Source organism: Lagopus leucura, unplaced genomic scaffold (assembly GCF_019238085.1).
Source record: "Lagopus leucura isolate 7727_CA_CO unplaced genomic scaffold, USGS_WTPT01 Super-Scaffold_100157, whole genome shotgun sequence".
NCBI lineage: Eukaryota > Metazoa > Chordata > Aves > Galliformes > Phasianidae > Lagopus > Lagopus leucura.
Window position 1 is genome coordinate 44,260,460 of NW_024962334.1, and position 17,558 is coordinate 44,278,017.

At 44.1% G+C, this 17,558-nt stretch overlaps 1 protein-coding gene across 1 annotated transcript in view; it reads left to right on the plus strand.

Moving 5' to 3' along the window:
- KMT2C (lysine methyltransferase 2C) overlaps positions 1 to 17,558 on the plus strand; it is a 186,312-nt gene that overhangs the window by 61,557 nt on the left and 107,197 nt on the right. Inside the window, 2 exon segments of the mRNA XM_042889179.1 lie at positions 13,426 to 13,632; positions 16,666 to 16,802. Coding sequence (XP_042745113.1) covers positions 13,426 to 13,632; positions 16,666 to 16,802 — 344 coding nt within the window.

Here is a 17,558-nt window from a genome sequence, read left to right on the forward strand (position 1 = left end):
ATACTGGGAGAAAGATTTTCACCCAGAGGGTGGTGAGGCACTGGAACAGGCTGCCCAAGGAGGCTGTGGATGCCCCATCCCTGCAGGCATTCAAGGCCAGGCTGGATGTGGCTCTGGGCAGCCTGGTCTGCTGGTTGGTGACCCTGCACACAGCAGGGGGTTGGAACTGGATGAGCACTGTGGTCCTTTTCAACCCAGGTCTTTCTGTGATTCTATGAATATAAATTGCCCCCAAATCAGTGAAAGTATTAGTTAGGATTAATGATATTGTTTGGGGAAAACTAAACCATGCTGCCTGTGATCACTGCTGAAGCAGTATCAGAGTATGAGAGCTACTGTGAACAGTCCTGTTCTGCTGCAGTTTGTTACCAGTCTGTTAGCAGGCAGTTACAGGTGTATTTCTGTTTTGACAGACTTGGAGACAATACTGTAATCATTTTAATTCCTCCTTGTCAGACACACAGCACTTTTCCCATGCACAAAAAATTAATTTTTTTTCTGCATGTATCATTTTCACATTTCACATGCCTGCAAACTTGCTATGTTCCAGTAGGTATTTCCTTCCTTACAGAGAGTTCTGCTTAAATAGACCTGGTGTGTGTACCTGAAGGAAATGCACAAAAACTGCTTTTAATGGCATTTTCCTATGCTAATACTAAATTGTGGTCAGTAAGTAGAGTGACTTGAACTGAACAGCTGTTTCTATTCTTCATTTCATCCTGTTTTGGATCCTTTGCAGAAATTGTTCTGAATGCTGTTTCATCCGCTTTCTGTTCTTGTCAAGGTTGCTTTCTGGCTGTTATAGTGAATAGTTGATTACAGCACTTTCCTTACCCATAAACTTTTTCTTAAAAGCTGGACAACAGTCAGCAAAAAAAAAACCAAAACAAAAGCCCGGCATAGTTCTGAACCAGCCCTTATTTGTTCTCAACTTATTTGTTCTGCTGGCTTGCAGTGCTGAGGTTAATTAGTCAATATTGAAAGGATATTGTGGACCTATTGCTTCGGCTGATCAAAGCATTAAAAAGCTAAATGCTATTAATTGATAATTAATGATGGTCATACCCCATCTCTGATGTTTTTGAAGGAAATGTATTCAAGAGATGTGCAACAGTAATTGGGAGTCTGAGGTTTCTCTGCGCCCAGTCAGTTCAGGATTTGGATGCCTAATTGGTGTCATGTTAGTTGGAGAAATTGTTGATATCCTCATAACAGTGGGAAAAAAAATACAACGCCGGGTTTTATTGGTACTGTGTCTTGAAACCTACCAGCAGAAAGCCTCTTCTGAGCTGTGACTCCTTGATCAATCGTTTGTATTAGTGTCTGTGAGGTGTTCACACAGGCACTGTGCCTTGCAGGTTGGAAGGACTGGATGCTGGGTGGCTTGTTTCTGTTTCCTTAGGACAAAACGCAATGTGTGAAGTAACACACAGCAATGACTTCTGGTCTTCTCAAATAATGGTGGGAGGAAATGTACTGAGATTCAATATAGAGTAGGACTCCACAAGGATTTGAAATCTGTAACTTGGGAATACAGTTTAGATGTTGGTTTCCAAATTAGACATTCTCACCAGCTTCATTTCTTTGTGTATAAGTTTTTCTACTTCATTTATAGTGTGATTAAATTAATCCAGTGGAAATGTGTAAAAATTAAGATATAAGTTTAGGTATGTGAGAGTTATGGGAATATTTTTTAACAGACAGTGAAGAAATTTGCCAGAACATAGAAAAGCACCAGCGGTAGGCAATACATCACTTTTTCATAGATTCATAGAATGGTTTGAGTTGGAAGGGACTCAAAGATCATCCGGTTCCAACCCTCTGCCATGGGCAGAGCTCACCAGATCAGGGCTCAGGGCCCCATCAGTCCAGCCAGAGCAGCTCCAGGGACAGAGCACCCACAGCTCTCTGGGCAGCAGTGCCAGTGCCTCACTGCCCTCTGAGTGAACATTCTTTTTCAATAAACAGAGTTGAATATGAGTGAATTCTGCTTTTCTGTCTTTGGTAGTAAAGAAAGGTATTAGAGAAGCGTTGGACATGGGGCATAAAACAAAGCCTTTTAAATAAACAACTCGCTGTACAAAAATAGTGAACTTACAGTGAGTAGAGATAGTAGGATGCATCAGAACCAGGATGGGACATTCAGAACCTGAGAGATTCCCCAAAGCTTGCCTAGCGTGGCATCTTTCTTCCAATCCTTCCTGAGTTCAAGTGAGGAATATCCAAGAGACAGGAGATGGAGAAGGCCTCCAGATTTGGAGCCTTTCTGCCCTGTGTAGGGTGGGGGGGACTCCAGGAGAGCTGTTCTCTGCGCCTGGGATTGGGGGTGGGGATTTAACAACGGGTTGAGGAGAGCTGCTCAGAAGGCAACATGCTGAAGCCGTTGAAATAAATAGCATGTGAGCCATAGGGGTAGGGCAGGCTGCAAGGGGTGAGGCCTGTGTGTGTGCTGAGAAGCAATGAGTGAATTATTGACCGCAAGTGGGGAGGGGCAGCAACGTCAAGAGAAGATAAACTATCGAGCCTGGCAGCGGTGGAAGTAGTGCTGCCAGCACTGTGTATCAGCAGTGCCATGGGGCTTGGAGCCTTTTCCTTGGGTTGTTCCATTTTTCTTTTCATAAGCCCTGTGAGAAGCCTGTGTCAGCCCAGGACGTAGGGCTGAGCGCAGTCCAGACGCTTGGGAAGGAGGCTGTGCTTGGCCTGTGCTGCCTGTAGGAGCAGAGCCAGGAGCCGGCTGGGACTTGCAGCAGAGCCCACTTCTACCTTCCTCCTATTTCCCACATTGTCATCTCCAAGCACTGAAAGCTAACAAGAATGGCCTGGAAGCACAGTTTCAGAGGAGAACAAAACACCTTTTGGTTCATTTTATTTTCCATCAACTTGTCCTTTTGCTGGAACTAGTAAGAAAGAACAGTCCTAACATCACCAAGCAGAAGCGGAGATTTTCATAGAGCATTCCTGATTTTGGCAATTTCCCTTTCTGCTTTCCTGCTTCACTTTGCAGTTGGTCAAACCACAGCATTTTCATTTTGTTGCTGCTGCTAAGATCAGATTTGGAGGCTGGAGATGGAGAGATGGGGTGCTTTCTTCCATCAGAAAGAAGGAGTTGATGAACATTTGTTGATTGTGTGAACAAAGATAATGTCTGGTGAAAAAACAGCAGTGAACTTCATAATCTTCACTCCTTATCTTTTTCTTTCTTTTTTAATCTCCAAGGAAAGAGCATTACAAAACTTGTAACAGTGGAAAAAGAAATTGTGGAGTGGCACAGAGATTAGATAATCCAGATAGAACAGCACTGCAGCGATGGCAGGAGAAGCTAGATCTCTTTAGGCAGGAGGGAAACAGATAAAAAATTTAATATCAAATATGTTTAAAACTTAAGTTGCAAAGTCAAGCACTTACTTTAGGAGATACCAGAATTAAGATTAATTCTGAAACATCGATCACTTTGTGCACATGTGTTCTTACCTGGTTTGTAGTTTTACTTGAATGCTTCTCTGTAAGAATTCTGTGTGCAGAATGTGGACCCAGTGAATGAAACAGGGCAACTGAAATCAATGCACTTGAAATCATTGCATGGTTTTGCCTTTAGACTGATAGTTGTTAAAGCAGTTCTGTCTCAGATTCACAGGGCTGAAAGGGGCCTTTGGAAGTCATCTAATCATCAAGGCTGGTAACTACAGCTGTCATTCTGGACAGAACTTGATATAAATTGCTAAAAATTCTTCCAGTAATAATAATTCCAGCTCTTCCTCAAACAGTATCTTCCAGTGTTTTTAATGTTGAAAAGATTTTTGTAAGGTCTAACTCAGATTTTCTTCTTTCTGGGTTTATCTCATTACTTCTTGTACCATCTGCCAGAGAAAATGAAAGATAGATTACTTCGTTCATCTCTGCAAAAGGCTGTCAGTTCATTTACCCAGCATGTTATGACAAAAATCCCAAATTTCTTTCCTATTTTCATTTTCTTTTAGAGCACATTTTCTTGAGCTCTGATTCTTCTCCTTGTTCTGATTTCTCTTCAAATGATCCGCATCCCTCCTGAAGCACAACAGGGGTAATGCACAGGGAGGGGCCAAGAAAGGTTTCACATGCAGCTTTTATCCTGCCTTATACTTGAGTTGCACAATTGACATTGTGGCCTTAATGTTTTTAATGCTGTTGTGTGGAACTTTTGCCTGGTTGGCATGCATAACCATGCCTTTAAGTTGCACAGCTCTCCACAGTCCATCTATATAGAGATGATCCAACCACTGAAACTGTATTTAGAAATGCCTCCTGTGCTGTGTGAGCAGGTTCCCCAGATTTGTGGAGCCCTGCTTTCTGTCACAGCTTACCTCTCACAAAGGCTCCTCGGCAGTTTTTCTGTCTCAGCTGGGCTGCTAAGCTGCCTCTCTCCACCTGGTTTTGCCCTGTTGCTTATGTACAGCTGTCCTGCCACTTGTGGGCAGCCAGCCTACCTCTGGCAGGCCAGATCTGTTCACTGTTTGGACAGATTTTCTTCCCTCTGAGAGATGGCAGGTAGACAGGAGCATCCCATGAGCTGGATTCCAGGGCTGGCAGTCTGTCAGGCCATGCTGAAGTACCGACAGCAGTACTTGGTAGGCAGCCTCGTGCAGACCAAGCGCAGAAGTGGATGGGATGCCTGCTTTGTCTGAGGATTACATGGGTACTTTCTGGCTGCAAATGGTGGTAGGAGGCTGGCATCCAGTTCAGTTCCAGTGTTCAGTGAATGCAGTGTCCGCTCTCATTTCTTCCAAATGTCAACTTGTCTGTTTTTTTTCCCCTCCAGCATTATTTGTTAGACTCCTTTTCATACTGATGATTCATCATCATATTCCATTCTCTTTACATTTCTAACCCTACTTTCTGCTCATCAGTTTGTGCACAGTCTGCTCTACGGCATTCTTTCTAGGCTTCTCAACAGGTCTGCATTTCCCTTACCACTGCTTCCGTTTGTGACATTTCTTCTCACAAGTTCCTCCATTTTCATATTTGTTTTTCTTGTTCTCTTCCTGCTTCCTTTGGCTTCTGTGTCATTTGTGCTATTGTGCTATTACAAAGGGAAGTGGGTTTAAGTTGAAGGAGGAAAGACTGAGGTTGGATATCAGGGGGAAGTTCTTTACTATGAGAGTGGTGAGGTGCTGGAACAGCTGCCCAGAGAGGCTGTGGATGCCCCGTCCCTGGAGGTGTTCAAGGGCAGGTTGGATGGGGCCCTGGGCAGCCTGGTCTGGTATTGAATGTGGAGGTTGGTGGCCCTGCGTGTGGCAGGGGGGTTGGAGCTTCATGATCCTTGAGGTCTCTTCCAACCCAAGCCATCCTATAATTCTATGATTGTCCTGTTTCCCCATCACCTTCCATGTCCCTTGCGTGCAGTGTTTGGACTCAACCTGCCCCTTCATTCATGCCTTCCTTCACATCCAGTTCAAGTCTTAAGCCATGGTTTCGTCTTCCCTCCTGCTCCACTGCTGTGCATTCCAGATGAGAGTTTCTCCTCTTCATATCTGTGCTGCTCTTCATGGAGGCATACAGAGGGCTGACAGCAAGTACAGGCAATTTAAATGACAAAATCTGGGTTCAGAGCAGCCATAAGCTTTTGTGGCAGAGATGGTCCCTGTGAGCATTTCTAACCTTTGCCAGGAGCTTTACATGCGGAAAGGATGGTGCATCTGGAGTCTGAGAGATGCTGCGAGACTGGGGCATGCTTAGTGCTGAGAGTTTCTGAGCTCGTAGCTTTGATGTGCCAAAGCTTTGCGTGAGCACGTGTGGTCTGCTTGGTGGGATCAGAAACATTCAGAAAAAGAAGCCTGGGTTAACTTTGGTGGGGTTATAGAAAGTATATCTGTACCTCCATAAAGGAATATGGAAAACTGGAGGTGAGTCACAGCATCAAAAAGGTTGAGAAGTAAGGAGTAACTTTTATACGCAAAGGAGGCGAATGAGTTGGGACCATTCAGTCTGTAAAAGAGACTGGGGGAGGAGGAGAACAGGCTTACGGAATGGTAGGTGGCCTCAGGAGGGTTTGCTGTGTTCGACTGTTCTGTACAAGAAACTAAGGATTTGTCAAATGAAACTCTCAGGGCCAGATGCAGAATGAAGAGAGGGGGTTCTTTACACAGCAGACAGTTGTCTGGAGTGGTGCAGAAATCCTTGCCAAAGGATGTTATGGATTGCAAAAAAAAAAAAGAAAAGTGAATTGAAGAGCAAACTTGGCGAGTTCATGGGAGTGAAACTGAGAATTGCTGAATACTGAAGAGTAGTGCCTGATTCAGGAAAGCTCTGAACTGAAAATACTTAGGGACATGGCAAGTATCAGATGTTTGCTCCGTTCTTTAACACCACCCATGCATCTGCTTATCATATTTCCAACGCTGGCCATACTGGGTGGATGGACCTTTAACCTGACCCAGCGCCCTTCTGGCTGAAGAGCCTCACTGCTGTATTTCATGTCTGCTGTAAGCAAGTGTTCAAAGATGTGAGGCTTGAATTATGCAGAACAGCGTGCTTTGCTGTTCCCTAATGTGACTGAACAGTTCTGATGGGACTTTCTTGAAAAAACAGCCAACTTGGTATATATTAAATTTCAGCATTTTTCAGGCAAGATGTTATTTAGCATTCATACAAAGCTACCTATGACAAACCTCCTAAAAGGTGTTGCCACCTCTGCAAGGGCAGTGCATTTTTGGCATGATGTGTATGATTTGCCAGAAGAGGGAATCTGTATTGAACAGATAATACTTCCTGGGTGCCAAGGCACAGTGAAGATACAGGCCACGCTGCTTCTTTTTTTGGAGGGAGGTGTTTATCACTCACAAAATACCTCTCAAAACAGTGTGAAGTACCACCTTTGAGGTCTGCTGACAGTTGTATTCTATGTGGGATCTTTTGTTTGAGACCAAGAGTCAATTCAGCTGGACATAGAAGAAAGACTTTGGCCTTGGAACAGACCAGCATTCACTTTAGTTAACACTGGCATTTTAATAACTCCCCCTGTATTTATGGCATGTGAAGTTCTAATTGAACTTTAAACATTTGTTTAGATTAAAGCTGGCACATGTGGTACATATTTGTACTTTTTAAATCTTAAAAACTCAGGAAAAAAGTGTTGTTTTGCTGGTAATGCTGGAGGGGGGTAATGCTTTCTTTCAAATTGCAAGAGTATCATTAAGTAGATTATATGGCTGTAGAACTCCAACTGTGCCAGTTGGAAGAAATTGGAAAGCAATTACTGTCTAATGTTGTTTAATTGCTTTGTGCAAACTTAGAAGTTTGAAAATTCTTCACAGGAAGTTCTGAAGTTCATACAAACTGCCCCCACCCTTCTTTTTTTAAAGGAGTTGTACTGTGCACTTACATGCTGCCTTCAAAACCGCCTCTGTGTAGAGTGTCAAGTGACTTCACAATTTCAAGTTGTCTTGTGATTCAGTTTCCTGAAGGAGAACATCGCATGTAAAACATTTAAATATAGCTTACATCTGCGAAATTCTGCATCTTTGTAACATCTCTATTTTGTACTTTTCATGTTTCTCAGGCCTCAATATCATCCATTCAACAGGGCAATGGATTGTGTTGCTGTGCTCTATCGATGGGAAGTCATTGGGATGAGGGTGTCATGAGATGAAGTCTCTTGTGATGGGATTGCTCCAAAGTGTGCATTAGTAGTTTTCCTTCAAGCTTCTTTATTATCAAAGCTCAGAGACTGACACGATATTGAGGTGATGAAAAGGCAATATTCCATGTTTCCCAAAGTGTTATAATAACTTCACCTCTGTGAGTATCTCGCATATTAGAACACACACTGATGCAGACCACTGGAATCGTTTGAAGTCAGGGATCTGTTTTCTGTTAAAACGCAGCTTGCAGGTCTTGATTTGAATTTTCAGAAGCGATACAATGCTACATCTTCACTAAGGAGAAAAACAATTTACTCTGTAAATAACACAACATAAAATGAGGGCGAAGGCAAAGAGTGCATTATCACAACTTGGCACAGCTAAGTAAATAGTAGATCCCCCGTAGTGTTTAATTTTGCCTTTTAACATACGGTAAAACAACTAACAGGGTTAGCTGGGAAACTAATTCTCAAGGCCAATTCTCATCAGTCTGCTTTGATAAACTGTACACATCCCTCTGTTCTGTCGACTCCCTGCTCCTTGGAGGGGAGTTGGAAGGGACTTTAAAGGTCATTGAGTACAACTTAAACCATTCTATGATAAGTTCTGCTCTGCTCCCAAGTATTCTGTTTCATTGTGTTGAGCTTATTTGTAATTGTGAAAAATGCACACTAAAACATTTTAAATCTGTAACAAGTTTGCTTATACTGTGCAAAGTAGGCATAAATCCTCTCAGCTTTACCTTTCAGAAGTGCTAAGGTGTATGTGAAAAAGGCATCCCAAAGACATTTCTGGACAGTTACAAAAATGATTACATGATTCATTTAGAAGGAAACTCATGGCAAAAATCAAATGATACCCTCTTTGCTTTCTTTTTAGTTTTTAAATGAAAAACTTTAATGCAGTTGTAGTAAATAGCAGTAGTGATCGCCTGTTAAGGCCATGTCAGTGGTCATCACGTTAAGGCAGTGGTTATGGCTAGCAGACCATAACAGAACTGCCACAACCTGGGTTTTCCTGTGTCAACAGCAGTGACAAGATCTGCTCTTAATAATCAGAGTGCTTGAAAAGATGAGACGCACAGTACAATTATTTGACAGTTGTTGTTCCATTGTAGCCTGGGAGGAGAAGATGTAAGTCTGAGATGTAAGAAGATGTAGTCTGAGAAGATGTAAGAAGAGAGCATCTGTTGAGTTGAATTCATGAGTTCGTATTTCTCCTGCTGTGAAGAGCTTCTGTTCATCTCTGTTGGATTTTTGGGTTCCCCTGAAAGAAGGGGATCCTTAGCACATCTATGCAGAATAGGAGGCTGAGGGATTTTCTCCAGGCCTTCTCCTTCATCATTTAGTATTAGAAGCAGCACGTACCTTAAAGCACCATACCTGTAGATGTGATCAGCACAGCACTTGCTTTCTTCCTTGGCAATGGGATGTGCAGGTCTCCTGGGGATGTGAAGAGAATTGCAGAGGTGTGCTTGTAGGAAAGGATTCTCATGACGAAAGGAGGCAGAGGTGTGTTCCCTCGGCTTGTGGATGAACAGCAGTGCCCCACATGGCTGCAAATTGTCCCGAGTTCCACCCAGGTATGAAGAGCAGGAGGGTGAGGGGTCACTGCTGATCCCATCGAGGGTCACAGTAACTCAGAGACCAATGTGAAATCATTTCTGTCTGCAGCACAGCAACACTCATGCAGACATGAGCATAGATCTGTGAGATACGGGAGACCTTGTAAACAAAGCATGTTTCCTTAATTCAGTCTGCACATCTGCTCATTGTCACAGAGCCTTGGCTGACACAGGATACCCTGGTGCCATTTGCCAACTCAGAAGGATCCTTGAGGGCTTCTGTTTGCTCTTGGGGGTTTAACTGTAGTGGCACTCAGTGCTCTTTAAGTGTTGGTAAGTCTGATGGTCAGCCTTAGTTCTGTTAACAAAGTTTTGGGGACCATCAGTTTTACCTTAATTCCCTAACGGAATATTTGCAAGCCGGCCAGAAGATGTTTTTCCTCTCTGGTTATAATTTAATATTGTGCAACTGGTTGCCCAATGCTGTGTCGAAACAAAATCCTTTGAACAAGAAAGTTTGTATTTTAGGATGAGTCCTAAATGTCCATATGTCATCACTTAAGTAAATTGTGACTGTTCTCTCTTCCTCCAGGATTAACTGTCTGTAGGGCATTTTCTTTTCTTTTGCTGGGATGCAGACTGTGGAGAACTGTAGCATCTGAGATTCTTGTCAGGGAGCTGTGTCAGTTCTGCTTGTGGAAGAGGCTTGCAGGAGACGATGGCAGCAGCAGAGTGCTGAGATTTACATGATTTTGTCAGACAGGGCATCTCTTTGAGCTTCTCAGAAAGTTGGACTTCCTCTCAAGGCTTGGTGGGACCAGGCATTAGCTCAGGTGTTAAATTCATCACCTTTTACTGAATCTCTTAAATCCAGCTGCACGTCTGTTTTGTTCAGAAAATGTTTTTCTTTGCATCATGTATTAAGATTTGTGGGCATACAAATGTATGAAGTCCTTTAGGATGAGGTGAGCTGCCAGCTCTTCCTGGCAATGAACCACCTGTGGAAGTTTAAACTTTATGTGTGTAAGGTAGCATCTGTTCTAGGAAAATTTAGAGTTGCATTGAAGTTAACAATAATGATGAATTTAAATTTTCCTTTGGAGCTTCATAAGTGTGTCTTCAGTGCAGTATTGGTGAGCTTAAGCTTCTTTTTTTCTTCAGAAGCTTATAAAAAGATATGTAACACACCATCTCTTGCTTGTTATCCCATTTTGAATTAGGCTGTTCTGAAAATATGCTAATTATGATAACAGATCTTGAGTTTGATCTTAAGAGTTGCCAGTATCTCAATTTTGTTATCTTCAATATGAGAGCTCTACTTGCACCACAGATTTAGATCCTCTAATTGCATATTGACATATGGAAAGTAGATTTGTAAGTACTTTCTGCTATCCTCAGATGATATGAATAAAAAAACTCTACCTTCTGTCCATACAGACATAACTTAAAATATTTACTGAGCACTCACACCTAAAAGGCTCACGCGGTGGAACTGGCCACTTTGTATTGCATGACAGAGCAGCAGCGTGGCAAGTCAAGGAGCAGAGCACTGGTGCTTTTTGCTGGGCAGGGAGTACGCTGGCTCTGTTTGCTGCTAGCTCCCTGGGTGCTCAATGCATTTCTGTTCATTCTCCCTTGAAAGCATCAGAACCTTTTTTTTTTTATGACTTTGATAATCTCTCCTCCCTCCCCCTCCCCCCTCCTTTCTCAGCCTCTTGACAGCAGTCTGACCACGTTCCGCTTCCCCTTTCTTTTACTTATGCACCTACGAGCCTTTAGCAAAGGATTCCCCAACCCCCCTCCTTGCTGGGAGCGCTTCCTTCAGCTGCGTCCACAGCTTTGCTGGAGCAGCAGCAGCACAAACCATCTGATTCCTGACAGCAGCACAGCTGTCCACACCGCTCCCACGGCGGAGCTGTGAATCTCCCAGCTCTGCTGTTCGTTCCGCCCGCAGAAAGCTGTGATCCAGGCAGCCTCCAGAAACGTCTGCTTTACCCCTGCATGCCTTTGGAAGGTACTACGGCTTAGAAAGTTCATGTTTGTCAAAATTACTGCTTCATATTCTTTTCTAAGTCTTAACACTATTGCATGTTTGCTACGACTTCATTTGAAGGAGCTTTGTTCCTTCAGTCGTAATTATCCTCAAGTCTGTTAGTGAGTAGTGACAGTCTGTCCTAACAGGATGTGTGAATAATTATTTATTCCGCCGTGGATAATCTCATGTTTGTAACTACTGTAATTTATAGGCCATTGTGCTGCCTGCTTAAATCCCTTAAGTCCCCTCACAAGTCTCTCCAGCCTCAGCTAGCCCAAAGAGCTTTGCTTACCCTCTTACAAATTCTGTCTGCGAGGTCAGGTCAGGTTTTGCTACTGGTCTGATAGGTTACACTCGCTGACATACAAATAGCAGTTGTGGCTTGCTATGCCACCCTGAGAACCAGCTTGACAGAGACATACCTACTTTTCAGCTGTAACCACACAACTCCCGTTCTCATGCTACGTTTATTGTCATTTTTCTTTACATCATTTTACCTTTGGGTACCTTTTCCTAAAGATTTCTGGAAAGTGGCAGATGTTTGCCATCAGTTTGGGTGGAACCATGTGAGATGTGTGACTGAAGTCAGAAATATGAAGATGAACATTCCCCACCAGTACTATGGCAGGTTGTTCATCTGAGTACCAGGAATGGGACCTCTTTTATGTGCCCACTGAGCTGCGTGTCCCCACGTAGGAGTATGTGTGCCCTGGAGAAAGAGCAGTGCTGCCTACATGGTGTAAGTGAAAGTGTGGGGCCTCAACTGGGGCTAAGAATTCATGATACACTGCTGTCTTCATTAGACTCTGCCTGGTATTACCAGTACTGTAATAGCAGTTCATGTACTTGTATTTGCTGTCTTCTTTTTTTTCTTTTTTCTCCTGGTGTTGTTTTATGGTGAGGGCAAAGGACTTGGCTCAGAGTGTGCAAAATCAAGTCGGAGGGGTTTTCCTGGATTCTCAGTGTCTTCTGTGCTGAGTTGGAACTTTTTTACTTTATTCTTCTGTTGCAGCTCATGCCTCACCTGGCTGGAAAGGCATGGGCACTCTATATTCTCCTTTCAAAATTCAGTAAATATTACGCACAAGCTTAGCTTTAAGATCTCCTCTTCTTCCCACATTACCTCTCTCATCCACGCAGCCAGCGCAGACCAAAACCCAAATCTGCAGATTGCAGATGCGCTTACATCTATTTAAATGGGATCCAGTCAAAACGAGGCCTCCAGCCAAGTGCCTGATTCCCTGAGGCATCTTTATGGGGTCTTCAAGGCGTAAATATGAAGAAAACAGAATTGCTCATTTAAGCATAAAAATGTGTTAAATGGCCTCCCTTGAAACCAATGCAAACTGCATTAGTTGCAGAAGTTCACATTTTAAGTTTGTGGATATGTTTATTATAGAAATATTTTTCAGTAGATTCCATATGATGTGACACAAGGAGGGCTGTCAGAGCTGTCATTTCAGTGCTGCTGCTATGTTATGCATGCTAAAACGTAATTGCAAATGGTACAGGGAGAGCTCAATGGTCACAGTTCTGTAAATAGACATCTCCTCTAGTAAAGCTTCAAGGTGTTGTTTTTATATGTGAAATGAGGACTCTTGGATTCGTGCATACCCTGCTCAGAGTGACTGCAGTCATGGCTGTGACTATTCCCGTGCTGTTGTTTCCATGTTTAATAAATCTTTTGATATAAGCACACTGTGTATGTGCTTGTAGAAAGGTACATGTGTAGTACATGTGCACCATGTACAGAAGGCTTTCCCTTTTTTGTGGTGGCAATGCTGAGGTCTTATAATGAGGGTGGTTGTTAATGATGTTTATTCTACCCTACTCTCTTCTACCCTACCCTGTTTTCTGCCACCTTTTACCTAACGTGTGCCTCGAGACACAGCGCTCATACTTCCCATCCCCTTACAGCTGGGATGTAACAAACTGTCACACGCTGAGAAGTTTTGAATGGATAGGTTATGTTAACCATTTGGATATGTCCTGGTGGGTTTTGTTTGCTTTTTGGAGTCATGCGCTTTTGTGAGTGCAAAAGTTCTTTTACATAAGTAGTTGGAAATGGACTTCCATAATGTTGGGTTCTGACAGCACTTGGGAACTGCCATTGTTTTGGTATGAAGGGTTGACCTGGCACAGAAGCTGATTTTGGATGGAACAGTTTCTGCTGTATTCCCCCTCCCAAATAATCATCTTCCCTCCCACAGCGAACAACTCTGCGCCTTTTGTTACTGTGGTGAACGAAGCTCGTTAGGACAAGGAGATTTAAAACAATTCAGCCCAACTCCTGGGTACGTCATCCCATGGAAGAACCAGCCTTTAAACAAGAGCGACGCCAGCGACAGCGCCGATGGAGCTTGTGAGAGGACTCCAAAGCAAAACTCAGTGCCGCGCAAACAGAGAGGGCAGAAGAAGTAAGTGTGTTTCACCATAACTATCTGTGGCCTTATGGGTTTGGTTTGTACGCGGCTTTGAAATGTGCTGCAGGTACTGTTGCATTTGTGAAAATTGTGAAGTTGATGTGGTTAGTAAGAGTCATTGAATGGCTTAGGTTGGAAGGGACCTCAGAGATCATCCAACCCCTCCGCCATAGGCGGGGTTGCAAAGCACCAGAGCAGCCACTTGATCAGGCTGCCCAGAGCCTGTCCAGCCCAGCTCTCATGCCCCATCCCTGGAGGTGTTCCACAGCTCTCTGGGCAGCCTCTTGCAGCGCCTCTCTGCATTCACAGTGACAAATTTCCCCGACATCTAATCTAAATCTCCCCTCTTTTAGTTCAAAACCGTTCCGCCAAATGGTTCAGTAGCTTTGGGTGGTGGTTTTTTTAAGCCTGCAAGCAGTACAGAAATGGTTGCAGAAACAGGTTGGTTTGTGCCCTTAAGTGAGAATCTTGAATGGAAGACCATAGGAAAGTGTTTACTATCAATGCACAGGTCTGTTTTGAGATTGAAGTAAACTGAAGGCAGCATGCAGGATAGGAGCAGGGGGCTTCTGAAGCTGCCTGTGTTCCAAGCCCCGGGTGACGGCTGGCCATCTCGTTGGAGCGAGGAGAGACCCCGTGCCAGGGTGCATCACCCGCACGGCACCACGGCGCTGCCTGGTGCTCACTCCTGTGCGCCACTTTGGGCCCGCTGCCTCGGTCCTGGCACTGGGCAGTGCTGACAGCAGCTGTCACTGATGAGAACGGGCAGCACAGCCCCCAGCACTCTCAGCTGTCTCCTCACAGGAGAGTTGCTGCAGCGCCTGAATTATGGAATCCAGTAATTCTGGGAAAAAAAAAAAAATATGCAGGACGGAGGAGCGCTCGGAGCCCCAGGGCTTTCACTCCACGGCCTCCCTCCGGGGCCGCCCTCGCCGCGGTGCCGCCCGCTCCAGCGCGGGGCCGGGGCCGGGGCAGCGCGGGGCCGGGGCCGCGCTGGAGGCCGGGGATTGGCTGCGGGCTCGGGGCCGCCGCCAGCCCGCGGGGCCCGGCTGAGGGACGGCAGCGCCCGCCTTAAGGTGGAACGGCCGCGGGGCCGCCGAGCAGCGCTAGGTCTGCGCGTCGCCGGGCGCCTCTTAGTGCAGGAGTTCGGTCTGGGTCTGTCACTGACTCTGAAACGAGCCTCTCGAAGCGCTGATTTCACGTTTCGGTGCTGTTCGTGTTCGGCTGTGACTGGAGGTGGCTCGGTGTGGCTTTGTACTTGCTGGTGTTTGTTCAGGATGCAGCGTGCTGCCAAATAATTATGTCAACAGTGTAAAAATGGGCGTTGTGTAATGCCGGCGGAGAGAAAGCGGTGTGCTGCAGCCCCCCTCCCCACCCTCCTCACTCCTTATGCATTTCAAGTGGTGGCCTGAAAAGAGACTAAGCACAAAGTTCAAGCTGGGCTGAAGTATGTTACTGTTCAGGATGATTCAGAGTAAATGAGGATGTTCACTGAAGGTGATTTTGTCAGAAATCCGCTGTACTCTTGAGAACACCACAGCACTTGGGGTCAAACTCTTTGCTGATGTGCTCAGCCCCTGTGCTCTGAGCCTGATGTTGGTGCCCCTCGGTGCTGACAGTGCTGGAGTTGGTGGGAGGAGGCGGGCGTCTGTCATGGCATGAGTCATGAGGATATAATTTAGTCCTTAAAAATGTTGAAATACTCTCTTTGGTAGTGCAAGAGGGAAGGGAAGCTACTCTTCTTTTTCTCCACAAGTTCCCTTCCCCTTCCCCTTCCCCTTCCCCTTCCCCTTCCCCTTCCCCTTCCCCTTCCCCTTCCCCTTCCCCTTCTTACCACCAATCAGAAAGGCACAGTTGTTGCAGTGTAACAGCCTGTTGTTTGCAGGACCTCTTGGCATAGTGGCACTGAGTCTCTTCTCAGTGTCCCTTTCAATGACTGTACCCAGAAGGAGAGCAGTCAGGACTTAAGGCATTTTTATGCTGTTTCAACTCTATAAACTCAGAATTAGCAGCAAATGCTCAAGTCTGAGTTACTAATGAGGCAGAAAAATGAAGTTTTAAAAAAAAAACAACAACACATCTTTCCTAAAAATCACAAAAGCATTAGATGAAGTCAGAACTTAGTAAATCAGCCTAATGTAGATCTTTAGATGCCCAAGATAATTTTTTGCCTGTAAGAAAGAAAGGAGGAAGAATCATCACTTCCTTTTGTTAGCAGGACTCATCTGAGTTTTGTTAATTGCTTTCCATTGAGATTAGAATTTGGGGAGCAAGTTAATAAGATTATGAACTAGCTCCTCCCACTTCAGTACAGTATAGTAGCCTGCACTTGGTAGTAGCTACTACATTTCTGAATTCCCTCACATTCATTCCTGTATCCTCCCCCCGTTTTGTTCAGACTATCCTGGTTGCATTGGATAAGTATGTTTATTTCCAGGAGCACTTTCACTTTTTTTTCTCTCTTTGTTTTGCTCACATCCCTGCACAGTCGCTGTGATGTACCCAGGCAGTGACGGTATGTGAGGGTGCTGTCAGTGCTGTACCAGGCACCAGCTGTTGGGATGCTAAGAGAGGGCCGTATGAGAGCTGACGATGCTCCTCTCCACCTTCACTCTTTCTTTTACATCTCTTCTTCCCCAGGGTAGCACAGACTGTTATGTAATTCTCCATCCCTAGGGCTGGGCAAGTCTTAATATTAAACAGGACTGGATATTTTTTTAAAAAAGAGTCAGCATTTGTATCCTGAACAATGGCAGGAGAGCAACCTCCAGGAAGGGGAAAATCGTCAAGTACTTTTTTTGGCTATTGAAAAGTAGCTGTAACTGAAGACTTGGTTAACCCTCAAAATGTTGGGTTACGTATGAGGAAGGCAGATGTTTGGTGATGTTGATTATATTTCATTATGCTTGAAAATAAAATAATTTTTGTTGTATTTTGTATCACTTAGAAGAACCTGGCTAATTGAACAAAGAATGTGGTGACTTCTAAGTTTGTTTGTTTTTTTTTCTCTTCTGCTTCCTGGCACAGATCTCGATTAAGTACATCATGTACGAGTGTCAGCACCCAAACTGCTTCTGATGATCAGGTTGTCAAATTCTGGGATGAACTCAGTTCAGTTGGCTTACCAGATGACATTGATGTTCAAGCCTTATTTGAGCCAACAGGTAAGATTCATTTCTCTCCTCGTTTCTCATCCATCTGTGTGGGTACAGTAGCTATACTGACAATGAATGAAGCTTTTCAGCTTTTTCAGCTGATTTTTTTGTGCTCTGGTGTTTGTCAGGTATTCAATTTTGCATTCCTTACTTTTGCCAGTGTTACGTGGTGTTTCTGTGTGGTTTCCAATTCGTGTACCAGACAGACAGTCCTAGTGATGGGACTTGGTTGGTCAGGTTGATTGTCAGACTCGGTGATCTCGGAGATCTTTTCAGTTGTTCAGTTAATAATATCTTCAACATCCTGATTGTATTTTGGGGAGGAAAAAAAAAGAATGTGTGACTCAGCTTAATATAATTCTTAAAGTCTGAATTCTATAGCTTAACCCTCCTCAATGGCAGCGTGAAGTTAGGTGATCTAAAATAAAGGAAGGAAAGATTTAAAAGAGAAGATATCGGAAGAACAACAGATTTATGCTCACATGTTTCCAGTATCTGCAGATTTTCTGTCAAAAAAACTGTATGCTTTGTCATCTGTTCTTTCATTTTAATGGAGCTTCTCTTTTTAGTCAGTTATGAATTACTTTTGTGGAAAGCATCTATGTCCTCACGCTTTGATGCCAAGAGTCCATTCACATATTTTACCTCAAAAATGCAAATATGTTTCTTCTTAACTCAGTGCAAGTATACAAATGTCATTCTTTCATGAGTGTAGAAACTGATTTTGAAGTTTAATTAGAAAAAAATAAGGTTTTGTTCTAAATT